The sequence below is a fragment of the Cryptomeria japonica genome, chromosome 4 (genome assembly GCF_030272615.1).
Source record: "Cryptomeria japonica chromosome 4, Sugi_1.0, whole genome shotgun sequence".
Lineage (NCBI taxonomy): Eukaryota > Viridiplantae > Streptophyta > Pinopsida > Cupressales > Cupressaceae > Cryptomeria > Cryptomeria japonica.
In genome coordinates this window covers 667048156-667065956 of record NC_081408.1, presented here as the reverse complement: position 1 = coordinate 667065956, position 17801 = coordinate 667048156, and the positions used below count along the sequence as shown (strand labels likewise).

At 38.2% G+C, this 17801-nt stretch overlaps 1 protein-coding gene across 1 annotated transcript in view; it reads right to left on the bottom strand.

Moving 5' to 3' along the window:
- LOC131061847 (phototropin-2) overlaps positions 1 to 17801 on the bottom strand; it is a 446814-nt gene that overhangs the window by 420148 nt on the left and 8865 nt on the right. The window contains exon 2 of the mRNA XM_057995710.2: positions 13728 to 14644. Coding sequence (XP_057851693.2) covers positions 13728 to 14623 — 896 coding nt within the window. The 5' untranslated portion in view covers positions 14624 to 14644. The remainder of the gene's footprint in view (positions 1 to 13727; positions 14645 to 17801) is intronic.

The window sequence follows — 17801 nt, the reverse complement described above, 5'->3', positions numbered from 1 at the left end:
ATTGCAGCTCAAAGGGCTTGGAAAAATCAGGTACAGCCAAAACAGTTAACGAGCTCATAATCTTCTTAAACTTGTCAAAAACACCTTGTGCCCTTTCTAACCAAACAAAAGCTCCCTTTTTAGTGAGATCTGTAAGAGGAGCAACAATCTGAGAGTAGCCCTTCACAAATCTCCTATAGAAGCCACAAAGACCCAAGAACCCCTTTAGATGTGTCAAGTTCTCAGGTGGAGGCCAATCATATATTGCCTTGATCTTTTCAGGATCAACCTTTACTCCCTTCGCACTGATGATATGACCAAGGTAGAATAGCTTCTTCATTCCAAACTCACACTTGGACTCTTTGGCAAACAATGATTCTAACTCTAGAATGTTGAGCACTTCATCCAAGTGCTTCAAGTGCTCCTTCCAAGATTTGTTGAAGATGAGGATATGATCAAAAAAGATAAGGACAAACTTCCTCAACTACTTCTGAAAGATCTTGTTCATACATGATTGGAAGGTAGCAAGAGCATTAGTCAACCCAAAGGGCATCACTAGGAACTCAAAATACTCAAAATGGCATCTGAAAGTTGTCTTCTCAATGTCTGACTCCCTCATTCTAATCTGATGGTATCCTGATCTAAGATCAATCTTAAAGAAAAAGACAACTCCGTGCAGCTCATCAATCCTGGGTATGGGGTACCGATTTTGTATTGTTTTCTGATTTAGAACTCGGTAGTCCACACACATACGCATGGTCCCATCCTTCTTCTTGACTAAAACCACTGCCGAAGCAAAGAGGCTCTTACTTGTTTGGTGTATCCCATATCCAAGAGTTCTTTGATGGCTTTTTCTATTTAATCCTTCTGCTTCTTTGGATACTAGTATGGAGTAGTGATGACCATCTTAGCTCCTTCTTCAAGCACAATAATGTGCTCGGTCCCTCTCAGGAGGTCTCCCAGGGGGTAGGCTATCAAAAACTTTACTCCTCTTGGTGATCAATTCTTAAATATCTAGAGGGTAGTGCCTTTTTTCTTCTATAGGATCGGATGGCATGATCATACATTTTGTTGCCCATTCCACTTGACCATGACGGATCAGCCTCTCCATCCTCTTCAATAACACAATACGAGGGCCTCCATTAGACATCTCTCCCAACACTAATCTCTTCCCTTCAGATGAAAACTTAAGCTCCATAGTTTGCAAGTTCAATGTGATCTCTCCAAGAGAGCTAAGCCACTGCATACCAAGCACGACATCATCTATACCTCCAATGTTGACTACATAGAAAACATCATTAACTTAATAATTTCCAATCTTCATGGACATATTGGAGATCTTCTTGTTGCATGTAATGGTCGAACCATCAGCAACCATCACCTTGAACCCATCAAATTCTTCAATTTCAAGGCCTCTCTTAGCAACAAAGCCTTCATCAATGAAGTTATGTGTTGCTCCAATATCAATGAGAGCAACAATTTTGTGGCCTACAACTGTCCCACGGACCCTATAGGATTCATTCTTTTGAAAGCTCGAGAGTTGGGCCAATTCACCCCCACCTCTTGACCACCTTCCTCATCTTCCGAAAACTCTTCATACTCACTTTCCCCCATATCAGTTTGTTGTTTTGAATTTTTAGATTCTGATCCATTAGCAAATAAGCCTCCATGTAGTGTGCATTGCCTTTTCCATAGCACTTATGACCCGGGGCCCAAGGTTCCTTGCAGGTATAGCACAAACTCTTTCTTCGGAGCTCATCATCCATCTTAGAAGGGAAACTCTTGGTCTGATTTGAGAATTTCTTCTTGTCCTTTCTATAAGGGAAAGGCTTGGACTGAAATTTTGACTTAGGGGCAGCCAACTCCATGCTTCTTGATTTTTTGATTGCTTCATTCAAACTTGGTGGATCAAAAGCCTTCACCCAACCTTTCAATGATTCCTTCAGTCCCTCGGTAAAAAGGACTACAAGCCTCTTCTCTATGATGTTTGGCACCATCACAGTGAGTCTCTGGAAATCAGTTATGTAGGTATCCAAAGAACCTTGTTGTTTCAGTTGTGCAAGCTCACGAAATCTCACCTCACGATCCTTAGTGTCAAATCTTTCAATGAGCTTGTTGGTAAACTCATTGCAAGTGACAATGAAACCATGACCAAGAGTGACCAAATAATGATACCACCATTCATGAGCAGCCCCATCCAAATGCAAGGTGGCAAATTTGATAGAATCTTCTTTTGGCATTGTTCTCAAGGACAAATAGTTGTCCAACTTCTGAACCCACGATCTAGCAGAACACTTATCACTCCTGTCAAAGTGGTCTAGAGTAGCCTTTGTTGGTGTAAATAATTATTCATCATGGATATTATTACACTTTACTTAAGTTTACTTAGGAAATGCATTTTCATAGTAGTTTGGGTATGAGACACTTGGGTGTTTGTGCCACATTGGGATAGTGTGTGTAGGAGAAATTCCACCTTTTATGGTGTTGATCTTGTTGTTACACTCCACTCTTGTTGTTACACTCCACATTCAGTGGGTGATCCACCTCATGTGGACTATTATATTATTTCTCCTACCTACCCACACCTATTTCCTACCTACCCTTGTTTCTTATTGAGCCACATGTCATGTTTGTGTGCTCACATATCCTTAGCCTTGCCTATATAAGCAAGCTCATCTACATTGTATGTAACTATTGAATTGATTATTGATCATTTTCTATTGATGAGAATACAATTTATTCTTGTCCCATATTATGTCTCTATTTTGTACATTTCATTGAGCTCTTGATCTTGGCAAAATCTCAACATGGTATCAGAGCCAGGTCCAGGCTAAGAGCCCCAAGCACACGAGAGGTGTGGCTTAAGGGGGGGTGTTGGTTTTGGAAATAAGCCACACTTGGACTGATGATGGATTGGTCCAAGAGGGGCCAGTAGCTCAGTGGTAGAGCACTCCAGCAGCGTATGGAAGGTCCTAGGTTCGATTCCTAGCTGGTCCATATCTCAACATGGTATCAGAGCCATTGGGGCTTCATTGATTCGTCTTGAAGAGGCATTATTGCGACGTCGAGACAGATCTGAGGAGCAGCATCTTTTGGAGGCATCCTAGACCAGATCCGACCCTGCCATTGCGTCCAAAAGGCCGTTTCCATGAATTTTGGTTATAAAGTCGGCCTATTTTGGTGAGAAAAAAAATTTCGCCAATTTTACTATAATCGTACAGATTTCCAAAATTTTTATTATTTTTTCGGCCTATTTTGGTGAAAAAAAATTTCGCCAATTTTGATATAATCGTACAGATTTCCAAAATTTTTATTATTTTTTCGAAAAAATAAAAAAAATATTTTTTGAAAATATTTTTCAAAAAATCAAAAATTTGAAAAAAAATTCGAAAAAAAAGAAAATCAAAAAAAAAATCTTTTTTGGGGGCTCCGCAGACCCCCCCCCCCCGTGACCCGTCGTATCTGCAGGTCTGCAGCTCTGTTCCCGCCGCGTACCTGTCTGCCGCAGCTGCCACGACCCGTACCCGCAGATCCCCGCCGGTCTCCGTCGTCCGTGCCGCCGCCGAGTCCATCGTCGTCTGCCGCACGCCGGTCGCTGCTGCCGCATCCTCCCGCCTCCGCACGACGCCGCCGCCGGTGCCCAAGTCCTCCGCCGCCGGCCCTTGGCTCCGACAGCTCCCTCCGCCGGCGTCCACCCAGACCGAAGGACCCACACCCGCCACGTGGCAGGCGGCCACTGGCCCGCGAGTACAAACCGTCCACGTCATATCCGTACGGCCGCCACGCAGACGCCACGTGGCTCACACAATCAGCTTTCCGTACGCCACTGTACAGTGCCTCAGTCAGCAAATCCGTACGGTACAGCCTGCACAGTCATCTGCCACATCAGCAATCCGTACAGTACAGACGCCCAATCAGCAGATAGGCGAAGTTTTTGCGACAGTCATACGGCCGTCAAATTTAACACAGTGACTTGCTGACGTCAGCGCCATGTCGTCATTTTTCAAAAATTTTGCAAGCCCCTCTCATTTGCATTTTTGATTTTGCAGTTCAACTTCAAATGGCCATAACTTGCTCATTTTTGCTCCTTTTTGGGTGCAATTTTTTTTTAAATGGGCTAGAATTTCGTGCTCTCCGCAGTGGTGAAGAAATTTTTTGATTTTGATACACTGGTTTTTCAGAAAATGCAGTTTTTGGTGACTGTACCTGAGTAATCCCAGTTTTTGCAACTTCAGAGGCTTCGTTTGGGGTCATACGACCTCCTTTTCAGGTGCCGTTTTTTTTTTAAAGTGCGTATTTTTTCATCTACTTTCACATGATGCTATCAGATTGATGCCATTGTAAGTAGAAGTTGTACTTTCAGATTTTGGCCATTTTTGGCTCTCTTGGTACTTGTATATTTGCTTGAATCCCAATTAGATTCATTGCACTATTGATTGAAGTCTCTTGTATCTCATTTGAGAAGTTGTAAAATTTGCATCATAAGTCCACTTTGCCTTGTTTTGCAAGTGGCTCATTGTAATCGCACTAAGTATAAAGTGCCAAAATCATCACTTTGGGGGGGTTACTTATGGAAGGTCCTAGGTTCGATTCCTAGCTGGTCCATGTCTCAACAACCTTTCCAAGGGCTTGTTAATAATCTTTGGGAGCATAAAGGTGGTTCTCATATCTTGCACCTCTCTTTTTCTTTTGATTCATGCACTGATCTAAGGTGAGGATATCCAAAATCTCGATAGGGAGAGAAGCATACTCCATATAACTATTTCTCACTTCATCAGTCGTGGGTATCTCGATTTCAACTTGTGGTGCTTCCTCGGGTAGGAAGGCAGGTTGCAAAGGCCTAGAGACTAACCCTCCAGGTATTCCACCATTAGGACCTCCATTGTTACTACCATGGTTGCTTCCATTTCCTCCATGGTTGTTTCCATTTCCTCCTTGGTTGTTGGAAGTGCTAGCTTCAAGTCCATTAGTGGGTTGATTAGGAGTCCCATTATAATTCTGATTAAGAACAACAAATCTCACATTTTGCTTTTTTGCAAGATTAGGATCACACTTTTTTTTGGGCTCTAAAAAGAACAAACAAATTTTCGATTCTTGCAAGGATTAAAAAAAAGAACAATCAACATCTTATCTTGCAAGTTAAAAAGAACAAGCCACATTTGCTTCAAGTACATGAGTTGCTTTTGTTGACCAGGTTTATTTCAAGTTCAAAACAAATTGCTATGTGAAATTAAAAATGAACACCATGTTTGTTGGAGCAACATCTCCAAATAGAAGATAGAAAATCATTGCTTTGAAAGACTAAAAAGAACAAACTTGTTTGCTTTCCATCGAAGGTGTTAGGTATATTATCTCCCCTTAATTGGGAAATCAAAAAGCCAAACTCACCATTACTTGCTTTTGTTCAATTTAGCATTGAGATAAATCCTTTAGAAGGCCTTCCCTCCCGAGAAGCCCATAAGGCCGATGAGAGGGGAACGACCTAAGTGGGGAACGACTTTATCACTAAGCATTCCAACCCACTATAATCAAATGTGGAGGTTAATTAAAATCCCCTCGAGCAGTTTTGCTCAGTGATTAGTCTTCTCCCATTATCCTTGAGATACATAAAGTCTGTGTTCTAAAGGTTGGGAAGCCTCCCAAGGGAGTTTATTACTGAAGACCGAAAGAAACCTGATTATGAACTTTAGAACTAGCAACTTCGTCAAGTTAGTATCCAAACATTAATAATATCATAGTGCAAGGGTGGAAAAGAATCCACCCCCAAGACACTCACCATACATCTCCCAGGATAACGATTCAATTGAGGAGCAATCCTCTTTGAGTTAATTTCCGGACAAAGGCAAAAAAATGGGCGCCCTCTAGGAGGTGACACAGCTGTTTAAGCTGAAGGAGTATCCAGATGTGGGCTATGGTATTATTGATGACCCTTGATTAAAGAGTCTATTTGATGTGTTTGTCTTGTATCTAAACTAGTGAAAACATCGGGGATTTGAACACATCCTCAACCAAACATACACTCATTATTTAGAATTAAAATGCCCATTGTCTTCATACCTGCTATGTATTTTTGTCAGAATTCATAAAACATTAAACATCAAACAATCAATTCAAACTTAGTTAAAATCAGGAAAAACACAAAGTGGCGCATTTGAACAATTCTGTGGCACATTTGAACCATCTTGTAGCGCATACAACCAAAACAATGGCACATACAAGCAATTAAGTGGCGCATACAATACATCATGTGCTGCATTTAAACAATCATGTGGAGCATTTGATTAGCACATTTGAAACAAAGGCTTATCCAAAGGAGATTCTCAAAATCCAAAAATAGATCTAAGTACCCTTTTAAGAGGTCTTTCCTATTCAACTATCTCAGATCAAGATTTCTTTCAACAAATTAGACGGTTATCAACAAGTGATCTAAGTTACACCAATTTCAACAAGTATCAATACCAGATGCTTGGTCTAGGTATTCAAGTTAGTCAAATCCATCTAGTTTCCAATATCGAGGAACTTTATCATATCATTCGACGTACTTAGTCACATCAATAGGGGAATATCGAACCCTCTATTCGACTTAGTAAGCTTGGGTGTCACAAACAAGGTATTTTTTATCAAGTCAACCTATCAAAAACATCAACTTTGATCACTCGTATGACCATACCTCGTCACTTGAAAAGAAGAAGCTTAGTCAAAGGAAATGAGTCCTAGCATAAATCAAGATTAAGATATCATGACTATCCAATCTAATCCGATTTTCGATCAAGATCCCACCTGTCAAGAATCTTATGATGATCTCCTAAGCTTTTGGTATTCCATCCACGATGATCCCCTTTCATCTCAAGAGCAGAGTCCCATTCAACATCCATCTCCTAAGAAAGAGCATGATATCCATTCCATATCCTCCACTAATCTAATTGAAAATCAAGAAAAAAGCACGAATGATCCTATTCCAAGTCAAGATCAAGGTATCCCTTAATCCTCCAAATCCATTTTAGGTCCTTTAATTCCAAAGTCAAAGCCTTCCTTCTATCCATCTTAGGACCTTACATCCACCCATCCAAAATACCTCCATATCATTTCTACCCATCCATGAATCCCATTCCTTTTGGAAGAAATTTAGATGTCGAGAATAAAATCCATAAGTCTAAATATCCACATGCATCCAAAGATCTACATGTTCAATCTAAAAGACATGTCAAATCAAAGAAAAATCTGATCCAAAAGCAAAAAGCAATATCCAAAAGGCTACAAAAACCCTTTAAGAAAAAAGAAAAATCAAAATCAATGTGGATGCCCATAAAAGCATTAAAATCCAAAGAACAATCAAAATTGGCATCTAGATTTGTTGTTCCAAAAGTTTCCTTCAACCATCTATCTAAACATCTCCCACTTTCCAAATCTATTCTTCCATCATTTCCTCTATCTATTTTGGGTCCTTATGTCCCAAAATTCAATTTTCCTTCATCACCTCTCAAGTTGTGTACCAATGCTCATCTTGAAGACATTTCCATATATCCTTTCACAAATCTTGAAACATTCCTATCTATTATCCAACACCTCTTTTCCATTGTAATGTCCCCATTTTAGCAGACTTGGATTTTGTGAGATTAGCCTATTATCCTGACCCTCGTAGGCTAATGTGTTGGATAGAGGGTCTTTTTGAGGATTGGTATCATCTCCAGTGTTCAGAGTGCTTCAGTTTGGTCTTCGTTTGGCATCATTTGGACATCATTTGCTCTACTTCCTATTTTTAGTAAGTCTTGGGATGTTAGAGATGGACCCCTGCTATTTTTAGTAAAGGGGGTATGGTCATATGCAACTTCATCATGTCAGCTCCCAGTTCAGACGGCGTTCAAAAATGTTGAATATTAATGGAGATATTAATGTTTATTTAATTTAAATAAACATTAATGTTTTGAGCTTATATTATTAAGTTATAATATAATTTTATATTATAACTTAAGTAAGGGTCCAAGTATCATTAAAGGGGACCATTTAATTAATTAATTGTGGCTCTTTTACCAAGGTGAAATATTAAATGACAAAGTGAAAATATTATATCATTAAATGTCATTTAATATCATTAATTGATTTAATGCCTTATTGGAGAAAATCAAACCTTCATGGGAAATATATATAAGGCTTTTGAGTTCTATAGAAGGGGATTGATTATGTGATTGGAGTTTTTGATTGAAGTTTCTCTGGAGCATTGAAGTGTAGAATACCAAGGGTTTCTGCAAGATTCAAGGCTTGTCGGCATTGGAGAGCGTGGCTTCTTCATTGTAATAGCATATAGAGGGTGTGCAATATCATCTGATTATGCTTGTAAGAGTCGGCTTCATTCAGAAGTCAATATTGAGCTGATTGGAGGGTTTATTTCAGAGTTTGTTTGCAGATTGAAAGAGACTACAGTGTGCAACAGTGCCATGAACAGTGTGCATGAACAGTGCCGTGAACAGTGCACTACAGTGCCGTGAATAGTGCGCTACAGTAGTTTGAGTTCTATAGAAGGGGATTTAGAAAGGTTGAACAGCTATATATATTTGACAAGGGATTTGCATATGAGGAGAATCAAACCAATATATCAAGGCAGCCATTGAAATTCCAGGTTTTCTATCTATGGTCATTGTATTAGAAAATCATTACTTCATTGCATCATTTTCTATTATGATTATATCATGAAATACTTGGAGGTTGCATATGTTTAATGGAGATATAATTTGCATATTCCACATTCATGGTAACATTCAACATTGATCAGCCACTTAGCTTTCATGCCAATTGTTTGCTTAAATGCCTAATGGCTGTAGGTATACATTGGGATGCATGACAAGTGTTTGTCTTAATGTCAACTAGCTGTACTAGTTAATTTCAGTCATTACATGTGTGTGTAAAGGTCTAAAACAAGTAGTATATCATTTCTATAACAACTTTGCATTGTTAGAAGCTTTCCATAACTTCATTTGCAGCCTACAAACCCAAAGAAGACAAATAAAGAATTCACTACAGCGGCTTCAAACATTGTATGCAAGTGTTTGACAATATTCCTTGGGGTTCAAATAAGCGAAACAAGGTCAAATTAGCCAAGGGATATTACATCCATTCTTCCATCCCTTTCATTCAATCCTTTGCATAAATCCTTCATCTGTGAAATAGGCATTGGTGTCATTTTGTCACATGCTCACCCATTCTCGAATCTCATGTTCAGTCCATTTCCTAGATATCTATTCATGAAATACTACAAAATCCGAGGATGTTCTTCTTTAACATTTTCTTTTGGTTGGGATACACACTCAATCCAGAAAAGAACCACTTATCGTATCTTGGTACTGACATCTTTTGATTACTATATCTCATACACTTAATTAATTGCTCTAAATCATTGTGATATCTTAGTTGAAGACACGGCTAGTGAAAAATATAAAATCTTTCTTCGGCGCCACTGTAATTATCAAACCCATGTAAGTTTCATCACTTACAAGCCAATGCAAGCAAAATAAGAAGAGAAAAAGGAAATATCAAGAAAAGAAATAAAAATGCAATGAAATGTAATATCAAAATGCTTGGCTATGGGAACATACAAATAACTCCATCGGGGCTATGGACACCTGGCTGGCAATGGGGCAATATTTGTGATATTACAACGATAACCTCGACAGAGCTATGGACGCTTGTTGGCAGCGAGGCTCTATCCAGGATGCTTTTGAAGTCAGGGTAACTCATGTACCTAGCCATGTTGGATTCTGAAGATTACAATGATCATATGAGCCAGAATGAACCCACTTGCACACACATGGGTAATCAAAGATTAAGTACCTTGATCCAGTTTGGGATTCTTCTTCCCTTTTGAGTCTGCTTCTTAGTCGCTAGATATGTTCGGTTGAATTTTTTGGAGGTTCTAAGTGTGGGTTGGGTCTCTATCTTTGAAAAATTCAGGAACACTTATTCAGGTGGTGCTAGATGTTGTGACAATCTTACATATTGCCTTTTTGCAAATGGAGACCTCTATGCTTGGGGGCAAAGTTCATCCACTCTATTCTTCCTACCGTATCTCCCATTATCCCTCCTCCAATATCCATTACCCTATCTAAATTCATCATTATCTACGATCTTGCTTCACTTTATCCATACCATCTATCCTATCTATTCTTTGCTTCCATCATCCAGTGCTATCTTTTATATCGCTTCACCTTATCCATACCCTCTAGTCCATATCCCTTATCCTATCTATTCATTGCTTCCATCATCCCTCACTATCTATGATCTTGTTTCTCCTATCCATATCCTATCTCTATCCATATCCCCTTTTCCATCCTTGATCTTGATCAAAAGTAAGGACAAAACACGATTTCGAAAAGCTCTTGACGTGTCCCTTCATGTTCCATAATAAGCTACCTCCATCTTTTACCCATTCATCTTCACCTCAACAATATATTCATCCATGCATAATATTCCTTGCCTTGCTAGACATTGGGGCAAAACAAATACATCTTGCTTCTAATCCAAAAATTCTAAACATCACAAAATGTCCAAAAACTAAAAATCGACAAAATCAAATCAAAAATCAAAAATCAAAACATGACAACATGGACCATCCATCAAATCAGATCAACAACAAGCAAACTCTCAAAGCCTACAATCAAATTGATCACATGTCTAGCTAATCAATCCATCACTCAAAATATATCAACATCAACATGTCTTATACAGGGAAAGGTACACTCGAAACCAGACAGATCTGTCTTATACAGGGTACTCACTCTTTGAAACCAAACATTCCTATCAATCATCGAGTAATCAAAACAATGACATAGATCAATGTGACTAGTAGATTTTTTTCCTAGTTAGTCTTGTCTTTATCAATTAATGGCAGGACATGTTTCATCTCTCAAAAAAATCAAAAAAATTCAAAAAATCAAAAACAATAAAAAAGTGCAATAAAAACAAGTGGTGAAAACCTGGCAACAGGTGCTATTTGTGATAGATCGGATTTTCTATATATTGGTACATGTATCATATCTTTTGCATCCATCTGAGCTAAGCCATCGGCAAAGATTCACAAAGCTTTTTAATGCAGCTCAATCTTGGACACTTAGCATAGTCGTTGTCCTTGATTATCTGAACAGTTATCCGCATCATAATCTCACCATGGCTTGGTAATTAGTGTACATATCCATATCAAGAGTAGTATCTATAGCTGGGGGCAAAATCCTGACCTAGCTGGGGGCATCTCACCATTTTGGGTTTAGACAAACAAACAACCGCAAACAAAGACATCCTGAACAAAAAACGAAGATCATGACTATCAATGGTAAACATCAAAACAAGAACTAAACAAACTAAACAAATATCTACTTGCAAGATGTTTTATCTGACAAACTAAATAGGGTAGCATGCATGTCTATCTTGGTAGTTTTTTATTTTTGTGATCATATCTCCTAGGCGACTCAAGGATATTTTCAAAACTAGCGAAGCAAGGAAGGAGTGTGATATTTTCTTTATCTGTTGTTTGTGAGTAAAGCCTTCTTACTATGCAAAATTGTCTTAAGACGTGATCAGGTAACATATCACTAAGGACATTTCCAATTTGCATAGGACAAAAGTTAACTCTTGTTTGTTTACGCAAGCAACACTCAAGTTGTCTTGGTTCGATTATACCTCGATGCTTGTGTCATCTTGCAATATCAAAATCCATGTAAGTTATACTAGTCATTATGTTTCAAGTATACCATGATGATTGTATCAACTTTCAACATACCAAAGTCTCAATGATGATATAAGGGGCACAACAAATTTGATCGACAGGATGACTAAAATTGCATTTAGTTGCATATCATGGCATTTAGTTGCATATCATCATCATCATCATCATTTAGTCGCATTCATCATTACATCCATCATATGCATATCTATCGCATCATCATGGGATCATTCTTCACTTTAATTTCTTCATCATTCATCCAACTATCATCTATCATGTCTTATACAGGATGTATCTTTCCTAAAATAAGACGTTCTATCATCTATCATGTCTTATACAGGATGTATCTTTCCTAAAATAAGACGTTCTATCATCTATCATGTCTTATACAAGATGTATCTTTCATGAAACCAAACGTTTTGATCATGTCTTATACAGGATATATCATTCCTCAAACCAGACGTTTTGATCATCTTTGTCTTATACGGGATGTGTCCTTCCTGAAACCATACTTGATCTCAATCCAATCAATCTTATCAATCCAATCAAACCCATGCATGTCATCAACTATGCACTCTTCTATCTTTCATATAACATTCTTCGTCTTTTGAGAGATCATTCATTCCTTTAATGCATGAACGATCTCCCGAGGGGGCATCATCATCATATTGACATCATATCGGTATCTGTATCCATATTCGGGGCATCATATCGAAAATATTGGCGACATCAACAAAATCAAAATTTTTGACGATATATCAAGTGATTTTCTTTGAATCAACATGTGATCACACGTTACTTCAAAGAGGGGCAAAATGTAGACACCTAAAACCTGCACACCTAATTAAATGAATTTTATTTGTTTATTTATCATTTATCCACCTATTAATTAAACTAAGGTTTAATTAATGTACCCTTTTCTTCTATTTCAGCCATTAATTAAATTCAACATTTAATCAAGATTGATGAGCATCTCCTCCATCACGGATTCGCCAAGAATCCATATGATCCCAATCTTCACCTCAAAGAGAAGGGAGAGATCATGATATTGATTGTATATTTCAATGATCTAGTAAGTCATCACTAGGAGTTCTTAGAAGATGATTGAAACAATGAACAATAATCTCAAATAATTGTTCAACACGATAGATCTTGGGCTGCTAAATTATTGTCTTGAACTAGAAGTGTGGCAAAAGAATAATCAATTTTTTCTCAAATGAAATATTCCAAGACATTACTTGAGAAAATTAAGATAGAAGACTGCAATCCCATGTCAACACCAATGGAGGCAAGATTGCAACTTTCCAGACATGATCCATCGTTTCAGTTGAATGCAACTCTTTATCTCAAGTTTATTGGAAATAATGACCTACACTAGGCTAGATATCAGGTGTGCTATCAATTAGCTTTAACCAAAAGTTTCACATTGGAAAGCAGCAAAGAGAGTTTTGACGTACATCCATTGTATAGTAGGATATGGCCAAGATATAAATAGAATAAACATTATTCTTTGAAAGGATGCACAAATGCAGACTATGCAGGTTCTTTTGATGGCAGGAAGTCTACTAAAAGCTTGTTTTCTTTTTCGGGAAGAGAAAACTAGAGTGCATGTTAAAGAACTTCAGTTCTGTTTTCTGAGTGATCTTATACACATTTAGTTTTTGAATTTGCAACCACATCTCTGGAACATGTTAATTAAATAGATTATTGAATGATTTTGCATTGGGTGATTAGTCAAAACTTAAAATATATTCTAATTTCCTGCTCAACCATATCCTTTTCAAATAAGCAAAAAACAGATCAGAATGTATTAGCTTCATTCTATTTTGGATACTACTATAATCTTTCCACCTGAATTGTTTTTCTTTTGCAAGTATGGATGATGTAGACTCTAAAACTTTGCAATTATTTGCCATATAATCTCTATTGGCCCTTCCTTGCATCCAAAGTCAGTTCTTCTTACTGAATATGCTTATATTATTCTCTTTATTCATCAAAATGGAAGAAATATGCACAAGAAGAGCAAGGGAGAGCATACCAATTTCTTCCAATGACCTGTTTTGGTGTATAACCTGTCATATTGAAAAATCCAGCACTAGCATATACAATAGGAAAATCTGGCTTGGTTGCATCAGATACAACAAATGTTTGCTGCAATGTTGACAGTGCATCTTTTAAATCCTTTGAAACTTGGGGAATGTTTGATTCACTCCCATAATCAGATCCTTCAGATGTCCTCATGGAGCTTCCAGATGCTCTCTGAGATTCAACTCGTCCTTCCTCACCTGATGACCTGAGACCTACACCCTGTGGTCTCCCTGTTCCTAAATCTGTTTTCACAATAAGTCCCCATGCAGCTGCTCTCTCTGCCATGTCAGCTTCAGATATAATTTTTGCTGGACCACTGCTCTCTGAATAACCACTAGTTAAAAGCTCCACTGATGCTATATCTTGTATTTCTTTAGATTCATTTATTTTCATTTCAGGCAATGTCATAGATGCTGCTTGTTTGCTGACCAACTCTGCTTTTACATTGGCAAAGATTTCTGGTTGCTTTTCCATACCTGAAGAAAAATCGGCAAGAATCCCTGCATTGCTTCTTTCTGAATTGCTCATGATAGCATTTGAAGACTCTTCTGTCAATGCCATCCACTTACTAACTGTTCCCTTCAATCTTCCAGACTGGGATCTCTGCCCATGTTCAATTCTTTGATCATCATCTTCCTTTACTTCTTGCGTTGTGGTAGAAGGAAGTCCAACATCTTGCATAACATCATGTAGAGAGGCACAAGGTAAAGAAGAAGATCCCACTGGGTTGAAGACCTCAAGTGAACCACGGGAATCTCGAGGAGGTGCAGGAGAATATGGGGATTTCCCTAAACTGTACAGACTTGGGTTAGCAGTGCTTGTGTGCCCTGGCCTTGAGGACTCCATGGAATGGATCCAGAAATTTCTCTATGTAACACATGGTCAGAGTCATACATTAGATTGCAACATATTATGCAAGAAGGAAAACAAAAAAGAAATCACTTATCATCTAATTAAAAATATCTGCCCCTTTTCAGAACATACATGTAACCATTCAGAAAGAGCCTAAAAGAGAAATCACATTTAAAAAAACCTTCAATAGAACACGCTTATAATTATTTGAACTTTGAAAATTGTCAAACAAATTTGATTGCAATGAGAATACTAGTATACATCATTTAGAGAGATGAAGTTCATCAAACACATGCAAAAGTTTCATAATTGAACCAGATGTAGTTGTGAAAAAAAGCACTGGAATTCTTAGAAATCTTGACTGAATTTAAAAGATGCCACACATACAGATCCTTCCTACGGTTACTTAAACATCACAAACACCTGGAGTCAAAAGGTAACCATTCATCAACTCAGTCTCCTAACCATAATTGTGATTCTGGAATTCAAACAAAGAAGCTACAAATGAAAGAGATGAAGTAACAGCTATTGAAAGATTGAACAAAGCTTAGAGAATATAAATTAGTCTCCATTACATTCTTGCTGGATATGCTTCTGAGAACCAAGTGTATGGCAGAAGGGTCTTTTACCCAAGGATGGATTTTGAGATTTAAATCTCGAGAAATAGAACTTTAAAGTGAAATGAAAGAATTTGACTGAAAGTTTTCTTAACTTCTATCGGACACCCTTTCATGCTGTGGGATATATATTAGTCTATGGGATACACTGTCATGCTATGGGGTTTAATTAACTTCTACTGAACACCTTGCCACACTATGGATACAATAACTTGGGAAATATTAACTTATATTAATGTCTATGGGATAAATGATCTGTGACGCCACAAAATAATATCTACAATCTGGATGACAGTGTGTGTAGTTTATGAAAATCCTTAATGTAGCTACGTAATTGCTTCAGAGGTATCAACTATCAACAGATAATGTAATTTGTCATCTCATTGTCATTAATTAAGAGTTTCAATCTTATTGTCCATGACTTACAGCAAAGCATCACATGTTTTTCATCATCCACTTTTCCTAGTGCGATTACTTTATTTATTAAGTGCTATTAGGCCCTTCTGTTGTAATGCTCCATTGGATTGCCATGGACAAGTCAGAAACCGTCAATCAAACTCCCAAAGACACATATCAGACTCTATACAAAGCCTACTGTTGTTTGAAACTGGGTGCTATTTTGCACAGCTGCTCATAGGGCTGTGCTGTTATTAATACAGTAGTATGGGAGTGAGCGTTTAATAGTAGGAAGCTATGAGGCAATACTGGAGGATATTGACAAGTGTGCAGACATTAAATGATGACCTCCATGCAGAAGGAAGTGAATACGAGATTTATAGATAGATTTTGACAAGCCAGAAAGGTTTCCGATAACATTAAAAGGCGAGATGTTTTCTGAGCTCTCTCAAGCTTAAAGGAAAAGAGTTTGGTCGTACTCATTTTACAAGTCTGACATGTTGTTCCGTGATATCACATACTGCAGGTTCTTTATGATCTGCTTCCCTCATTCTCCTATTAGTTAAGAGAGTAAAACCATAATGTATTCAGTGATAAAATCCTTTCATGCTTGACTTCTTGCTGTTAACATATTAACCTTAATGACTGTTGTGACCATTTCACACATCGCCCCATTAGAATGGGGACCCCTTTTTTTTTCGCTTTTGTTTTGCCTGTTCTTCTCTCTGCTTTTAGGGTTTTGAGTGAGGGAGTTGTCTGTCTGGGCTAGCGCTAAACCTTAGGGGTTTCTTCTGAATGTTTTTCAAGCTGAGTCCAGTCAAATTTTGAAGGTTGTTAAGCATCCTCCCGAGGTTTGAGATTTTGTTGAAATAAGGTAAGCTTGTCAGGAGAGTCAGATAGGTCTCAGGTTAGGTCTAATCAGGGTTTTTTGGGGTAAAATCCAAAATTTTGTCTAAGTGTTAGCATTTTGGAGGTAAAATTGCGTGTCCTTGCCTAGGTAAATTTTGATCAAATTTTGGAGGCAAGATGATGCTTGAAACACAAAAGTTCGCTCCTGTCCTTCATTGGAGGCCTAGGGCGAATTTCATTCTAAGTGCAATTTCTTATTTTGAGAAGGCTTGCTAACTGATTCTTGGCCTTGAAAATGACCTAACTCTGCCTTGTGAAATGATTGGAGACTTAAATTTTGAATATTTTAGCCAGAAAGGGTAAAATCGCTCCTGTCCCTTGCTCAGGGACCAGGGCGAAAATGTTATTTTATGCATATTTGTCACTGACTTTTCTATTTTGTTTTGTGCAGGGTCTCCAGGAGAGATGAGTGGATGTAGTTATGATGCTTTTGAAGGTTTGAAGGCATGAAAATGATGGATTTTGAAGGTTAAAGAGAAGTTCGCTCCTGTCCCTCACTGAAGGTCCGGAGCTTGATTTTTGAATTTGCACTATTCTTGCGAGATCAAAGTAATTTTATGATTTGAAGAGATCAAGGAGGGCATGTTTTGTCCATTGAATATAATTTGAGTGGTCCACAAAGGAGGAAATCAACCCAAGTGACAATAGGCGCTCCTGTCCCTCACTAAAGGACCATGGCGTTTTTTCAAGATTCTCCTCTATGTTTGAGATTTTGAGGCAAAACCTAACTTGGATAGGAGGGAGAGATGATGTTTTATACCTTAGATGCGATTGGGAGTCTAAAGAACAAGGAGATATACCTAGAAGGCAAAAGGTGCTCCTGTCCCTCTCCAAGGGTCCAGAGCGATTTTCTAAAAAGTGCCATTTTCTTGCAAAGGCAAGGCAAGTTTTGTGATTGAAATGAATGGAAGAAGGCATGTTTAGCCCGTTGAAGATAATTTGGAAGGCTAACAAAGGGCGGATAAGCTTGAAAGTGAAAAATCGCTCCAGTCCCTCTCTGAGGAACCAGGGCGAAAAACATGTTATCTAGCCTTTCTCTCCAAGATTGGACAAATCTAAGCCAAGGCGCAAGTTTGAAAGGATGTTTAAAATACCTTGAGGTAGAATTGAGATGCAAGGACCACAAATTTTGATGATAATAAGGAAAATCGCTCTTGTCCCTCTCCAAGGGTCCAGGGCGAAATTTCCAAGTATGTCCATTTACCTTACATTTTGAGATGTATTTTTGTTTCCAAGACTCAAGAGGAAGT